General features: G+C 35.6%; 1 protein-coding gene across 2 annotated transcripts in view; it reads left to right on the top strand.

Moving 5' to 3' along the window:
* CPEB2 (cytoplasmic polyadenylation element binding protein 2) overlaps positions 1-16558 on the top strand; it is a 57225-nt gene that overhangs the window by 16329 nt on the left and 24338 nt on the right. Inside the window, exons 4-5 of one of the 2 annotated variants that reach the window (XM_076335958.1) lie at positions 8295-8345; positions 16517-16540. In XM_076335958.1, coding sequence (XP_076192073.1) covers positions 8295-8345; positions 16517-16540 — 75 coding nt within the window. The remainder of the gene's footprint in view (positions 1-8294; positions 8346-16516; positions 16541-16558) is intronic. The other variant, XM_076335959.1, reaches the window with a different exon arrangement.

Raw genomic sequence — 16558 nt, forward strand, 5'->3', positions numbered from 1 at the left:
GGGGCAGGGAGCCCAAGCCATTTTATTTGGCCTGATTGAATGTTATCTCATTTGTGGTGTTATAATTAGACTAACACAATCTAACTTAAAAATTATCCAAGACTTTGGGCTTGCTTTGCAGAAATTAAGTCTCAATATTGAAGCAATTGAAAAAATAGTAAAAAAATTTCTTTCTTTTTATATTGTTACTTACTCCCATCCATTCTCCATTTCTATATATTACATTAGCACATAAGGGCCTGCGTTCTCCTAATTTGAAAGACACTTTGCTAGAGTCTGCTCATGGTTCTCTTAAGATCTGTAATCAATTGGAAGACCTGTAGTATTCAGGTAGCGCATGTAATAGTATTGTAAGATTTACAATGTAAAGCCAAAAGTTTGGGTTGTTTTTTTTCAAGCTGAAAATCTCTACAAAGCATTAGTAAGTAGGTAGCATTCAGTTAGCCAGTTAATTTTCCTCCTCTTTAGAGTGGAAGCTGAAATTAAATTTTCTTAGATGTTCTTAAATCTGATCTCATTTCTTACTGCCTACAGAGGATTAATTCCAGTTTTAACAATTTTATCATTTAAGTCCATTATTAAATTCAATTTCTGTCTATTCTGCATGTTTACAAAACATTACTAAGTAACACAAAGGGGTTGAAACCTGTGAACAGTTAGCCCAGTGTTAACTGCTGTGGACTGAAAGCATGCATATGTCATCAAAGACAAGTTAGATCAGCCCTGTTTCAAAGCATTGTTGCTTCAATTTGCCACACTCAGGTGGTGACTAATATTTCTTTGGTTATCTGAACCTAAATCTACCATCAGGAAGGATATTAAAAGGTAAAGCTACTGTTAGGCATAAAATTAGAGAATGCAGATCTTCTATCGCAATATACTGTCATTGGAACCTTTCGCATTCCTGAAAACCAGTCAGTTTCTTCAGTTTTTTCTATGCTTGCTGACATGACAAATGGAAGTCGTTGCGCTGTTTCCCCTGCCATCACACTGTTTTCATTTTGGCTTCATAATGCAGAAGAGTTTTCAGAGGCACAGTGAGCACAGAAAAGACCCATTTTTATTTATCTCTTCATATTTCATTATGATACAATAGATGAAAACGATTTATTTCCAATAATAATTTTTCAGTGAGAATAAGACAAGACAAAGCTTCAAGATTTTAAAATGAATTGGGTTCATACATAGACACTTTTGAAAAACTCAGCAAAGTTTCCATAGTTATTCTGTGCTTTTTAGGGACATGAGTATATGGTTTCAGTCTACAGTTCAGAGATTTTTTTTAACAGTTTCACCATCATACTCTTGCAGTGAAAATTCTGCGAAGTTTTATGTTTGAACTAAAACAGATGGAAGCCATAGATAGTGATGAATTCAAAGGAAATTCATTTTTTTGTTCAAGTGCCAGAGAACAATGCACATGCCAACTGAATTTAAATAGAGTAATTGTGTGCTGTTATTTAAAGTGGTTACGATATTTTTTTTCTCTTTGGAAGTTATTAATTTCAGTCGAAACAGCTACAATATTAACAGTAAGACACGAGAAAGGTTCCTTACTGACTGAAAATGGGAAGAAGAGATCACATCCTGGAATAGCCTTTTAGTTCCCCTCTACCCCTCTTCTGTTTAGTCACCATTAGTTGACATTTCTGTTATTTCCTAGCAACTTCAACTTTTTTTTTTCCTGCAAACCATGAAACACTAATTTTGTTATTTCAGTCTCTGTGGCTTTTCTTTTCACCACAGAAAATCTGACATTTACTTAAGAATCCATCATGTTTGCTTGCAGAATGCACAGGATTAAGAATATTATTGTTATTTATTTGTTGTTCTTATTAATATATAATGTACTTTGTTGTAACTAAAGACTATTTTGTAACTAGAGAATATTTTTATGACAAGTTTTTAAGTAAATCTAAGCACACTAAAACAATGCATCTCTTATATCTGACCACAGCAGTAAAATGAAAGTCCCTGGAATTTTAAGCACGTGTTTCAGATTTAGCTGCTTACAATACCTGGAGTATGACTAAGCATCTTGTCTCAGATTTTTCACAATGCAGAACAGACACTGTGTGTACCAGCTCACAGCTTTAAGTTTTGCAATTCAAGATCCATTTTAGAAGGAAGTCAAATTTCACCACTTTTGCTTTCATGAACTTGAAAAAACTTTATTTCAAATATGATTCACTGAAAGCTAAGTTTATGCCTGCCAAAAAATTGTTTATAGTTGCATAGTTTCAGCTTCACTTAGACAAAGTTTACTCTGTCATTACTTTACGTTACTACAGACATGATCAAAAGAAAGAAGTCATTTTTAGCTTTCACTGAGACATTTTTTTCAAGGTAGGTTAATAAGGAATAGATGCTTGACTTCACTAGTCATTGCAGCAGAAATACTGATCATATTAAAACTAATCTTTCCCATGCAGCTTTCTTGAAATGCATTTCATAATAAGACATTAAGTAATGTTTAAGATTACCCCATCCAATCAATGGAATATAAACTGAAGTTAAAATTAATAAAACTTAAATTAATTCATTTTTACATCATTGTTCTTAAATACCCTTTTTATTCTTCTAATAGCCCTTAAAACTATTTTGGGAGAAGAATTACAATATTGGTAGACTGAAATACACGAGTATTGGTCGTATAACTCTTTTCCAGACATACCTATTGTGTACTTGCATTTTTTTTTTCCCTTCTCCTCCCCCAAATACCAATGCTTCTTGATGTCAAGATGTAGAAAACTTAGATTCTAGACATTTCAGAAACAGGAAAGCCAATACATTTGGGCTAAAACAGATTATGGAAAAAACTTAGAAGAAATGGTTATATTTTGCATGGAATATGTATTGGAACTGAGGAGCAGGTGATTTAACGGCAGTTATTATCTACTGTTTTAAACATCTTTCTAGTAAAGACTATGGTATTTTCCATGTAATTTAAGGGCTTGTCTTTTGTAAGGCAAGAGTACTGATACTGTACTCAATTTACAATTAATTTCTGTTTCCTGACCAACTCTCTTATAGCTGTGCAAGCTAGATGTCAGATAGTACTGAACTTGAATTAGCCATAGCTATATTAGCAGGAGTAACAAGAAGAAATATTAACTTTATGTTGAATTTTTCTTCTGTTTCTTTGTGAGGGGCAAAACAAATTTTTTAGGAAAGTTACGCAAATATGGTTTTTGTATAACTAGTAATAATAAAAGTAAACACTATTATTTGGCTTATCTGTGGGGAAAAATAACTTGATGCACTTAGAGAAGTCTGTCTTGCTTTTTCTTGGTTTTATTTTCCCTTTAAATTGGTTTAGTTGAGCTTTTCAGCTGTTAGACATCTTTCTTCTAAAAGCAACCTGCTGGCGCATGCTCAGTGAAGTAAAAAGAAAAGCATTGGTGACTCAGCAACACAGTAGAGAACATTTTCTTTCTTTGCATATGGTAACTTTTGTTTTCAAAGAAAGAAATTTGTTTTATGTTTTGTGTTATGAAACTCTAAGGTTTAAAGTTATGCAATTGCTTCCTAGAGTAATTCAAATTGCACTCAGAAGAGAGTTTCTGAGGCTGAACAAAAAAATATGAAAGGAAGAACTTTGCTCTTAGTCATATAAAAGGCTTTGAAATTGTACATACAGATTGTTTCCTCTTTCTGTCATAGAAACTTTGTATGAGAAAAGAATGTATTTAAGACTGATAGACTGATTTGCCTAAATAGATCAACTGTCAGAGACAACACATTTGGCCTCATTATGACTTACATAATTCTTACACAAGCACTTGAAAGTGTAGTATCTAGGCTTTCTGTAACTAGGTGTTGTCCAAACATGGTTTTGTGCTGTTGTCTTAACTACGCTGATTCAAAAACTGAGCTTTCTGAAACTGCTGCAATCCTCAGCCGTTCACTGGTCTGTTAAAGTAGTTTGGGAGAAACTTAACTTGGAAGCTTTTTCTCTTCTAGTCAGGAGATCTCTCGAAAAAAGGAAGATGGGAAAGGAATTTGTGATTCTCAGTCTCTTCAACCATTTAAGACTTTAAAAAAAAAGGGGAGGGAAGGAGACATGAAATATCAAACTTGTGAAACTGTGAGTCAGCAATGTTTAAAGCGGTTGTTATACTTAAATCTATCCCAAATGTTTTAATATATGGGGATTCCTCCAACAGTTTAGTTAAATAGGAATAGAAAGTATGCATTTCCAAAAGTAGATATGAATTTGCCTTAAAATGAAAAATGAGTAAGCACAACTACATGTGTATGCTCAGAAGACGCTTACAAAAAAATTTAAATTTCCATTGCCCATGTTAGTAACGTGAGATTACAGAAATGTAGCTAAAACTAAGTTTGTTACTCTTTCCTCATGGTTTGGATTAGCAAGACTTTTAACTGGATTTAGTGGATAAACTGGCTCAACAAAATTTATTTGCAAGCTTTTTATTTTTTTCTGTCCTTACAGAAGAATACATTGTGAGAAATACATACCAGAGAGTTCTGTTAACATTAATGACATTTAGATATGGAAGAGGGGGCTAAATTTAATAGACCTCTAGTTGCAGAAGACATGTCAAACATACCTGCTTCTCCTTAGCAATACTATTTTTAATTTAGCCATGATACAGGAAAATTATTAATCAGTGGTAACGTGATGAAGTTGCAAGTTAGGTTTGCACAGAGAAAATTTCTAGGACATGATACTTTATGATACAGTACTGTAGTATTAGGCATTGTATTTGTTCCAGATAGCAGCACTAATACTAATTTTGGATGCTGTAGAGCTAAATTCTGTAGACAGTCAGTGAAGTGATTACTTTTCATTTCTTAGGAATGGAATATGTCTATTATTTAAATATTAGATATTCTCTAACTAATTTGTGGTTGATTTTAAACTAGTAAAACATCTTTATATATATTACTAAAATTTCGGTTTTAAGCAGGTGGCAGCAACTGGAATTGCTAGATTATTGAATGGTTTATACGATTCTAGATTACTGATATTGAAGTAGGATGGGATTAGATAGGATTTGTGGTGAGGGCAGTTCTTAAAATGGTACTTTTTTTTTTTTTAAACACATCGAACAACATGCAGTGAACACAGCTGACTAGAAAGATATGTGATAGAAGCAAAGTAAATCGTTGTAAGATGGTGCTCCGATCTTCTGTATTTTATACACTGATATTTTAAGTGAGGTTTAATATTGTGTATGTCCATTTAACTAGAATAATCTGTTCAAAATAGTGTAATCTGAGCTCTGTACAAGACTGGTCTTGCACCCAGTTCCATGCATGAAGTGTTCTGAATTCATGTATATCATTAAATTCAAGTGGACACCCTAGAAACACTGCATTTTGCTTCAACAGATTAATCTGAGGGATAAGAACCTAAGTTAACGTATCAATTAGCAGTGATTGTATTTTGAAAAAGTAAGCAAACCTTCTATGTTAAAAATGTTTTTAAGGTTGTAAGTTCAAGTACTAGACAAGGTAGTAAACACAAGTATTAAGTTCACCAAAATGCAGTAATACAAAGTATGTTTTCATTGAAATAACCATGTAAATAAGACTTAAAAGAAGTATCAGTACAGCTGTACATGTACTGAATACTCTGTTACTCATTTTCCTTTCTAACCCTCAAATCATTCATTATCTGTACTACCAACTTCATCTCCGTAACACAGCAAGATTGGGTTTCTTTGTGTTTGTGTGATTCATAGGTTTTACGCTGCAGTAGTGGGCCCGGCTCCCTAGTGCACTCTCTCCCCGCTACTTAATGAGGAGTGCTTTATTATTTCAACTTTTTCAGTTCAGGACCTACGTTTCAGATGCAGCTTATTTGTGAAGCTATAGGGGAAAAAGTAAAAGAATGCAAAACCAGAGTTGTAAACCCAGCATTTACTATCTTCTAAAACAGTTTTCCTCTCCAGGTGTTGACACTGGCGGGCTTCTCTCTCCTGCTAGGCCTTAAATCTGACCTCTTTTTCTGTAGTAATCACAGAGAAAAATGTATCTCTTGTCTCCCTTGCTGAATAGGAAAAGAAGATAAATTTATACAGGCAGGGAGAAAGATACCACAGTTTTGAGGAGGTTCAAGATGAGATAATAATTTCTCACAATTTCTGTTGTTATTCTAGATAGATAAAGCATTGTGATTTGCAAGAAACAGCTCATATTGTTGCAAGTGTTTCTGTAGCACCTTATATAAACATGATGGTGACAGTAAATAATCTTGTAAAATCCTTGCTGTTAGGCAAATTAGTATTACCTTTATAGACCAAAGAACTAAGAAGTAAAGCAAAGTGACTTGTTATATGCTATGCTGAGCAAACCAGTGGCAGCTCCCAGATTGCAATTTAAGGGCAGAATATTTATAGTTCCAAGAAACATTCAGTATAGCTGTAAATGTTCAGCATGACAGAAAAAATGGCTTGTATGTTAAAACTGGACATCTTGAAGATGAGGAACATGAAGGCAGAGGCTCCTACAAAGATTTTTGTTTAGTATCTCGCCTAAGCCTGCTCAAAAATTCTGTAGAATTTAGAGAAGACAGCAGAGTCCTTTTGGGTGGCATTCATCTGCCCTTTTCCAGGAGGCTGCCCTTGCCCTTCACCGCTTTTTCTACACTTTTAAATTCCAAAGCAAATAGTTCCTACCTAATCTGCAGGTGTTCTGATACCATCTATTCTTATAATAATGAAATCTGTGGGAAGAGAAATAGTATGTGGCTGTATAAAAATCTTTTTGCCACAATGCCTGTAAATAATAAGGCTGAATAAAATATCCTAAATGACCTTAATCTTGCTATTTTGAAGTTTTGAGTGTAAGAGTTCATAATGTATATTTTTTCTATATTTTTTGGTAGAAAATTATCATGTTGGTTTTCTAAAGGAGAAGAACAAAACTTAAACCCTATTACTTACAGATTTGCAGCAAAAAGGTTTTTTTTATTTAACCCCAAAGGTGTCTCTTGGGACACAGAACTACTATTTCAAGAAATTTCCAGTCTTGCTGGTAATCACATGGGTTTAACCAACAGAAGCGGGGGCGGGGGGGGGGGGGAACAGTGTATGATAGGAATTGTTAGACAACCTTAATATATGGATTGCTGATTTGGTTTTCTTTCCTTTTTTTCCTTTTTTTCCCAGTGCTTCTTTTTAGAAAGAGTGAGCCCTATTAGAGTATGACAGTGTCTTACTAATGCTTACTCACATCTTGCAAGCCAACTGCATATATATTCCCCTTTAAACCTGTGTGAGTTCTAAACATCCATTGCTTCCAGACTGGATTCTTCTTTATGTCTCCACAAACATTCTCATTTCCTCCAAAAGATGTTTAAGTTACAGTATTTTTTTTATATATGCTTATGGATTATAAGCAAGCAAGTATGTTTGAATAGCAAGATGGATGGAAATGTAGTTTTTTGCACATTAAAGCACACTTCTTCCAAACACAGCAGCTATTGTAAATGTCTCTCTAGGTCAGTGTGCACTACTGGTATGTTTGCAGCTTCCTGTAAACAGAAAACGTCTCTTTTAATAAAAAGGAATTTGTGGTGAACAGTCACTTCAGCTGTGCATTTTAAACCATTCATTTAACTATTAAAGTATAACATGCAACCAGTGTAGTAAAATTCAATACTTGAAAAATTCTAACATCAGGATATGAGGTTTTCATGTAATTTTTATTCAGTATAAAATGTTGAAAATGTTATCTATCATATTCTTCAATTCTGTTAATTCTGTAGATAAACCAGTACTCTAGTTTTGCCAGACTTACTGAAAAATATTACATACAATGGTTATATGTAATACACCAAGGTACAGTCATAAATCGGTTAATAAAATTTTAATGCCTTAATTCCTATTAACATGATTTTTCTTAAATTGGTTCAGTAGTGAATCACTAATCTGTAGAAATGCCACTCTGTTAAGCAATGTGCATAGTACAGTTATTCACAGTCACTATGAAAGAGAAGACTAAAGCAGTCAGCACTATTTCTGGGTGTCATGAAACAAAAAGTGGCTTTATCCTAATGGAGCTGATCCCAAAGCACATTGCAGATCTTATGACCAGAGAATTAAGGTTAAGAAGTCTGTTCTTGTCAGCTTTAACTTGGGTCAAGGATATTGTTGGTTAATGTGCTTGGAGTTAAATATTAGCTCTTTATTTCCCTTAGGCAAACTGGAAATATAGTTTATATTTAAATTCTAAGCAGTGATTTTTCATTATTTTTCCTAGCATAATAGCTAAAACCTCTGCATTTGTTTTGTTTTGTTCTTTGGTTTTTGTTTTCTTTTAAGGTCGCTTGAGTTATCCACATCCAGGGACTGACAATCTTCTGATGTTAAATGGTAAGTGCTAATCTTATAACAGTTTCTAATTATCTCTAGCTTAGCTTAAATCTGACATGTTGGTATAAAATTATACTATTATATTCTGTTATTGAATTACTTGCCTCTAGTCTTCAACACAGATGGGACTGTTGCCATTTTTCAGAGTTGAATGGCAAGAGCTAATCTTGCAACAGCCTTTCATTATATCTAGCTTATTTGAAATCTGAAGTGCTCGTAACGATGCACTATTCTTTTTTGTTCTCAAGCAAACCAGTGGTATGTTCTCCAAAGATCTGCTAGAAATCTATTATACAGAAACAGGAATTAGAAAAATAAGAAGGCCAGAAAGGCATGTTTTTCTATCTTGTGTAAATAAAGGGTGAATAGATACTTTCTATTACACTTATGTGAAATAACATTTTATTTTTCTTGGGTTTTTTTGGAACTGGCTTTGTCAAATACGTTTCTAACTGCGAAATATGCTGAAGTTAGAGTTCATGTTCACGTTCCTCTCCCAGTAGGTCAAACTTCATGAACATCTGCTACTCAGTGAAGGCATGAACTTTAGCCTTTGTTCAAGGCTAAAGAAGGAAGCAGAGCTTGGTAATCCATCTAAGTCAATAATAAATCAGGGGTTTTGCACACAAATGTTTTCTACATTGGGAAAAATTAAAGCTATAATGCCACAGCTTCTCTAGATTAAAAAATGTGGAAGCTGTTGTACAGGAAGCAAGTACACTTTTGTCACTGACTTGATGGGTCTAAACGTTGCCATTAAAGACCTAATTATTAAAAAATACAGTCAAAATAGTTATTTCAGGTTTGTGGTTCTGTGGAGCTCTGTTTTTTGATTGCCTTACCCTTCTGCACATTTACGCTTGTGCAAATGGATATAAAATGTAAAAAATATCTAATTTCCCTTGTGTAACACTGAGTAAATGTTTAAAATTGCAAGGAAATTCAGGTTTATACCCAGTAAAGGAAAATATTGCACAACGGACATTTGAAGAATTAGGTCCTTTGGTATTGAACAGTTCTTTAAGATAATGGAGTATCTTGAAAAGTGAAAATAGCTACTTAACTATTGAAATAAAATTAGTGTTTAGCCCACACAGGCCATAATCCTGATCCCTGTACATTGAATATTGGTATGTTTGATGTTACAACATTTACAACAGTTAACTTTCTGTATCTAACTGCAACTGTAAGACCTATTCTGCAAGCTGGTTTCTTCAGGTGGTATATGTGCAGTTGTCGTTATCTGCTGATTTATAATGAAGTGTTAGATGGGAAGGTATTAAAAATTAAGCAATCTTATGAGCAACTGTGAAATACTGCAATGCAATCAGTGTAAGAAATTCGTATCATTTCAGTTCGTTTGTTTTAGTACTTAGAATGGTGACCTCTTTTTACAGTTTTGCGTGCTAAAAGAGCACGTGGGAAGAATTGTTGCTCTATGGAATATCTAGGAAAAAAGGTTTTTGTTATTATCACAGACATTGGAAAAATGCATCTCAGTGGTACCAGTCTATCCTGAAAACCTTACCACAGAGCTAGAATATGCACTGAAGAATAGCTTGTGTGTTATTAATGCTGGCGGGGTTTCCACTGTAGTTTGGAAGTTAGCACTTAATGTGACTGCTGTCCTCTTTAAAAGCCGCAATATTTTTTTCCACCTTCGATAGGTGAGATAAAAATAACAATTTGAGTATCTAAAGACAGGTGCTGCAACACCTAATTTTTAGGTGTGCCCTTTAGAATTTAATTCAGAGCCTTGGTTTAGACACCTAAGCTCTCTACTATGTACCTGGAGAGTCTGATGTACCCATCAGTGCAGTCCAGTGCAATCACGTATACCGTTCAGAGCCACCTCAAGTTGGAGTGTCTGAACTGCAGCTCCTTACAGCTCGAGAACAGAAGCACTGGGAACAGCTTCTGGGAAGCTCCAGCTGCTCCGACTCTGTACAACCTTTCTTTCTTAGCAAGAATTGAGGGGCTTCCTCCAAATGTGCAGTAATGAGAAAACAGCTTGAACACTCGCTGATAAAGTTGTAGACTTGAGTTTCCTTTTCTGCTTAAGTGGATTCAAGCTAACATTTCCCTGTATCCCTGTAATTGGTGCCTTGGAGGGAGGAATAGGGAAGAGGAGAGCTGGTAATCCAGAGACTCACATTTGTCCCTTACTTTCTCAGTAAGTATTGTAGTCTCTATGAGGAGGAGCAGGAATACCAGACTTCCATGAAAGAAAAGCACCAACGTTTTTAAGGATCCTGGGCCCATCTATGTGTGCACTAATACTTAACGCTAGATCATGACCCTCACTGGATTTTAGTTGGCTTTATGTTAGTGGACTGGTATCTCTGGATCCCAGAAAGGTTCTGACATGAGCCAGGCTGGAATTCCTCAAACCTTTTAAGACTAAGCACTTCAGATAAAACTTACTTTTAGCTAGTTTTTCCTCTTCTTAAATGATAGATCTTTTCCAGCTCATTTGAAGTGTACTTACTGAACTGTACCTAATATTAATATTTACAGTTTTCATTATTTAAATTAATGAACTGAACCAAAGGAAAGCTGATTTATGTGTTTTAATAAATTAGATATCTGATAATTATATATCTGTTTCAGCTCAAGCTGTAAAAAAAGCAATGCATTTTTAATGACTGCTATCTCTCAAAAGTCAAAAAGATACTTTGGAATGGGTTTACCTGAGTACATCTTTAATTGTCGACTTAGAACCTTTCTGTAGCAAGTAATAATGCAAGAGTCCAATTTGTTGGGGTGTAGGGTGGATTTTTCCCCCATTATAGGGTTCACTCCCTTTTATACTTTTAATACATTGAATTTTTTTAATGGCTATTGAAACATAATTTACCATTTGATTAGTTTGGCAAGGGAATATTAGACTTTCCATCTTTAAGATACTATAGCTGGTTGGGCTTCTAAAAAAAGGTGCTTTACTTCAAACAGAAGTTATTAAACTTCCTATACAGGAATTGCTAAATGAGTTTCTGTAGTCTGTTAGGCATGCCAAACTTGAATTGTCGTAACAGTCTCTTTCAGCCTTAAAATCTAAAGATGTGATTTCTAAAGAAATCTTAACAGAATTTAGGCACCCAAATCCAATAGAATAAAATGAGGATTAGGCACCTACCTCCTTTAGTCTAGACTCTTGGGAAATTTTTTGCCATAATTGTTTATGGATTTTTTTAAAAGATAAATAGGTATTAATGAAAAAGACTTCATTACTTCACTGTCCCCATTTGATCATTAAATCAGGAATGTTAGTGGAAAATAGTGTTTTCTCTTACTTTCTATCATAAATTTCGTAGTTATCTTTAAATATGGGAAGCTTGCCTAGTAGTTTTTCCTGTTATACAACATAATATTTTGAATTCAGCTCAGTCATTCAGTTGAGTTATTTAAATATGTACTTATTTGATCTCTGGTATATATTTGAAATACATGTCTGAATAAAATAGAAATTATACATTTACTCTCTGTGTGATAGCATTGCTCACATAATGTACAAAGTTAGATTTATATTGTCTTGCTGTTAGATAAACATGCACAAAAAGTATATTTCTGTCTCATATTTCTATCTCTGAGCTGATTTAAGTTGCAGAAAGGGGGGTATCTCCTTCTATGACCAGGTGACCCGCCTAGTGGATGAGGGAAAGGCTGTGGATGTGGTCTACCTCAACTTCAGCAAGGCCTTTGACACCGTCTCCCACAGCATTCTCCTAGAGAAGCTGGCGGCTCACGGCTTAGACAGGTGGACTCTGCGCTGGGTCAAAAACTGGCTGGATGGCCGGGCCCAGAGAGTTGTGGTGAATGGAGTTCAATCCAGTTGGCGGCCGGTCATGAGCGGTGTTCCCCAGGGCTCAGTACTGGGGCCGGTCTTGTTTAATATCTTTATTGATGATCTGGATGAGGGGATTGAGTGCACCCTCAGTAAGTTTGCAGGCGACACCAAGCTGGGCGGGAGTGTTGATCTGCTCGAGGGTAGGAAGGCTCTGCAGAGGGACCTGGACAGGCTGGATCGATGGGCCCAGGCCAACTGTATGAGGTTCAACAAGGCCAAGTGCCGGGTCCTGCACTTCGGCCACAACAACCCCATGCAGCGCTACAGGCTCGGGGAAGAGTGGCTGGAAAGCTGCCCAGCAGAGAAGGACCTGGGGGTGTTGGTCGACAGCCGGCTGAACATGAGCCGGCAGTGTGCCCAGGCGGCCAAGAAGGCCAATGGCATCCTGGCCTGTATCAGAAATAGTGTGGCCAGTAGGAGTAGGGAAGTGATCGTGCCCCTGTACTCGGCCCTGGTGAGGCCGCACCTCGAATACTGTGTTCAGTTTTGGGCCCCTCACTACAAGAAGGACGTTGAGGTGCTGGAGCGTGTCCAGAGAAGGGCAATGAGGCTGGTGAGGGGTCTGGAGAACAAGTCTTCTGAGGAGCGGCTGAGGGAACTGGGACTGTTCAGCCTGGAGAAAAGGAGGCTGAGGGGAGACCTCATCGCTCTCTACAACTACCTGAAAGGAGGTTGTAGCGAGGTGGGTGTTGGTCTTTTCTCCGAAGTAACAAGTGATAGGACGAGAGGAAATGGCCTCAAGTTGCGGCAGGGGAGGTTTAGATTGGATGTAAGGAAAAATTTCTTTACTGAAAGAGTGGTGAAACATTGGAACAGGCTGCCCAGGGAAGTGGTGGAGTCCCCATTCCTGGAGGTATTTAAAAGACGTGTAGATGAGGCGCTTAGGGACATGGTTTAGTGGGCATGGTGGTGTTGGGTTGACGGTTGGACTCGATGATCTTAGAGGTCTTTTCCAACCTCAATGATTCTATGATTCTATGATTAATTTTTTTTACAGGTTTAAGCCTTATTAGTATGCAACTTCAAGAATATAGAAACAGAAGGTTTTAACTATAAGGGAATGTCTTTGTTGTATATTCAGCACTCTTAATGTTGGAAGGTTCCAACATTATTGGACTTTGTTGTACTTCTTGCATGTGTTGCCTAACTTACATTTTCTAGAATGAAAGTGTAACTCTTGTACTTTCTCACTCATTTGAAATCTTTCAGAGTTTTTGGCTAATTAAGATAGCCAGCTTTATAGACTAAAAGATACAAAAAATATTTCTGTATGACTTATTCTTTGAACAAGTTCAGGAAGGCTGGAAGGAAGAAGTTTAATATCTCCTTTTTTGTTGTTGTAAATCAATTATTTGCCTATGACAGCATTTCCCAAAGTGCTGTCTCCCCTGCAATTATTTATCTAAACATATGCACTAATTATGTAGATATATACATTAAATACATATATAAGAACTATATAGTTAAATCTATAATTAAATATATATAATGTGTATGTTTATAGAGACCACATGCTCTGTAAGCACATGTGCTCTGAAAGGTGTAAAACATTATGTACATGTTATTTTAATAAATACAGAAATATTTCTGATTGAATCTAATATCCTCAGAAAGAAGAATCTCATTGCTTACAATGTACTAAAAGTTTGATTCCGTGGAACTGTTTTCACAAGTAGTATCTGGCATTTGAAAGAAAGGGTTTATATGTATATGTAATGTGGAGAGATTAAAATACTGAAGTTTCATGAAGATAGGATACGTTTGCTTTAACATCATATTTTTAGTAACAGTAAGACTTTGTACTTACTGTTATTAAAACAACTTACCTATAATATAACCACTGTGGTCTTAAAGTCTGGCTAAAAATAGGAAAAAATAACGAGTTTTGCAAAATCATACATTTTGATGTTAATGATCACATTTATTGCAGCAGTGCCTACAGATTGTCTAAGAATGGGATTGCATTTTTCTAGACACAAAGTGGCAGAAAATCCCTGCCGAAACTAGTTTGCAATCTAAATGGACAAGACAGATCAATATCAGGGAAGGGGGTTTGCCATACAAGTAAAGTAAATAATGTGACAACATCAAGTACAGTTATTTTCCCATTTTCACTGATTTCATTGTTTTGCTGAAGCAAAGAATACACAGGTAGCTTTGGTACATCATTGTAATTTCCATAGATATAAAATACTGCAGCAACTACCCTTTTAAGTTGAATTGCATTGGGGGTTTTTTAGCATATTGATAATCCTTTTGTGTTTCTCCTTTAAAATTACTGTTGTCTATTTTTAAAAGCACAAAGAAAAACAGTTCAGGTGTTCTGTAACAAAATAACTTTATGCATATCATCTTGTCTTAACTGTGAAAATATAGGAAAATAGCTGAGCTGGTTTGGTGGGCAGAAAGGAGTAGAAGTAGAAATTACTAAGGCTTGTGCCAAAAGGTGGTTATTAATATGTATTTGTATATTATTCTTTGAGAGAGAACATTGCACTGCAGTCATTGCTATGGATGTGATGCATTGAATTTTCCCTGGTTACTCTAGTTTTATTTGTGGAAGAAAAAAAAAAAGGCGTACAGGGGGTTAGACGAGGGCTTAGTGACGCTACTGCTAATGCTATGTGGGAGTCACTTTGGCCAAGAGTCAGGAAAGATTCGTACATGCTGCAACACTGACATAGAACTGCATGTCTTATAAGTGCTTGACTTGAGAGGAAAACAAGTCTGAAGTTCGGCATTAGTCTCACCGTGCAGCAGCAACTAATGGGAGGACTAACCACACAGAAGAATATGTGATGTTTTGTGGATTCTATTTTGATGTGGGAAATACGAGTTTTAGGTGTTTCCACTTGGTTAGATACACAAGTCTCTTTCAGAAAGTGGGCTTTTCTGTTTTGGCTTACTAGTAAAAAGTTGGAGGATCTGAAAAACTTTAAGCAAAAAGACTGTTCTCATCAATAGTAATTCTTTCAGATGAAAGAAAATAAATTTGAAAGTGAGTTCAATGCAAGCTGGATAGAAATATGATGACTGTGTAACAAATCAACAGTTTTAAGGGAGAAAAAACAAGGAGAGAGATTTTCAGAATTCCATAAGCAATCCACTGAATCCTAGTAGGGATCAAGATAACAAAGAAAAAAAAAATACTATACTTGCTAAAAATTTTGAAAAACCCCGAGCAAATGGGAGGTACCACGATATAAGTATTCAATAATACAAGAACAGAACAGTGAATGACATTCACGAATCATCGAGTTTGAGACTGCATGTATTTCAATGTCCCGGCACCACAGTTGCTTTTTGGGAGAGATGTATGTATGGAGTCCTAGTAAAATCAAAACAGTAATGCCGAGACACAGTAATCTTTGTTCATAAATGTTGCTATAACATCATGGTTTATAGTAATGTTTTCTATTTGGATATTTAACTACAATGCTGTAATGATTAATCTTTCTCAGATACCAAGTCGGTGAAACAGGAATTGAAAATACTTTGTGGAAACATAACTAAGAAATTACATGCAGCTTAATAGTTTTTGTATTAGTAATCTGTCTATTTTTAGTTTCCTAGCCTTCAGGCAGAGAAGCAATCAGGATGGTCTTCTGAACTGTAGCTATAAGCGTGATCTCTTTAAGAATCTTGCAAAACTCAAAAGTTAGGAAAATCTTGGATTTACTTGCAGTCTGTCAGAAATTGTTGCTTTGCCTTTGTGCAGTGTTTTTGATACAATGCTATTTCTTGTGACTTGTGCCCTGATTTTGTTTGCTACCACAAGGAGTCTTTTGTTTCAAACAAAACCTTGCGGTTAATTTTCTGCTAGGTCTTTTCATGAAAAAGGAAGGTCACGGCTTATAGCATTTGTATTGTCACTGCAAAGGACTGTACAAACTGTTCCATGGACCAGGATGTTTCTGCGATTCATTTAACGCTTGCTACATGCTTTTTAAAGTAATATTTTCCTTTTTACAATTTCAGTACCCTGTGTGTTATTTAGACACTTAGGTAAGATAGGAATCACATTTGTGAGGATGAATTACAAAGTTACCATAATTTATGCATCCGTAATTAACATGAAGTTAAGATCAAGTATAAAGACACATTCTTTACAGCTGGTGCTAACGTCAATTTAGTAATAAAATAGTATGGTATTTAAGTGAGACTTTAGTTTAATGCATTCTCATCTACAATTACCACTAGCAAGTACCGATGCAGATTTTTACTTACTGCTTACCCACATAGTTCTTTGTATCTTAAATATTTTAATATGTGGGCATGATACAGTTATTTGACATTTTACAATTTGTCCTTTGTTTGCATGCAGCGAGGAGTTATGGGCGAAGACGAGGTAATTCACTTCTGTTTG

The sequence above is a fragment of the Aptenodytes patagonicus genome, chromosome 4 (genome assembly GCF_965638725.1).
Source record: "Aptenodytes patagonicus chromosome 4, bAptPat1.pri.cur, whole genome shotgun sequence".
Taxonomy (NCBI): domain Eukaryota; kingdom Metazoa; phylum Chordata; class Aves; order Sphenisciformes; family Spheniscidae; genus Aptenodytes; species Aptenodytes patagonicus.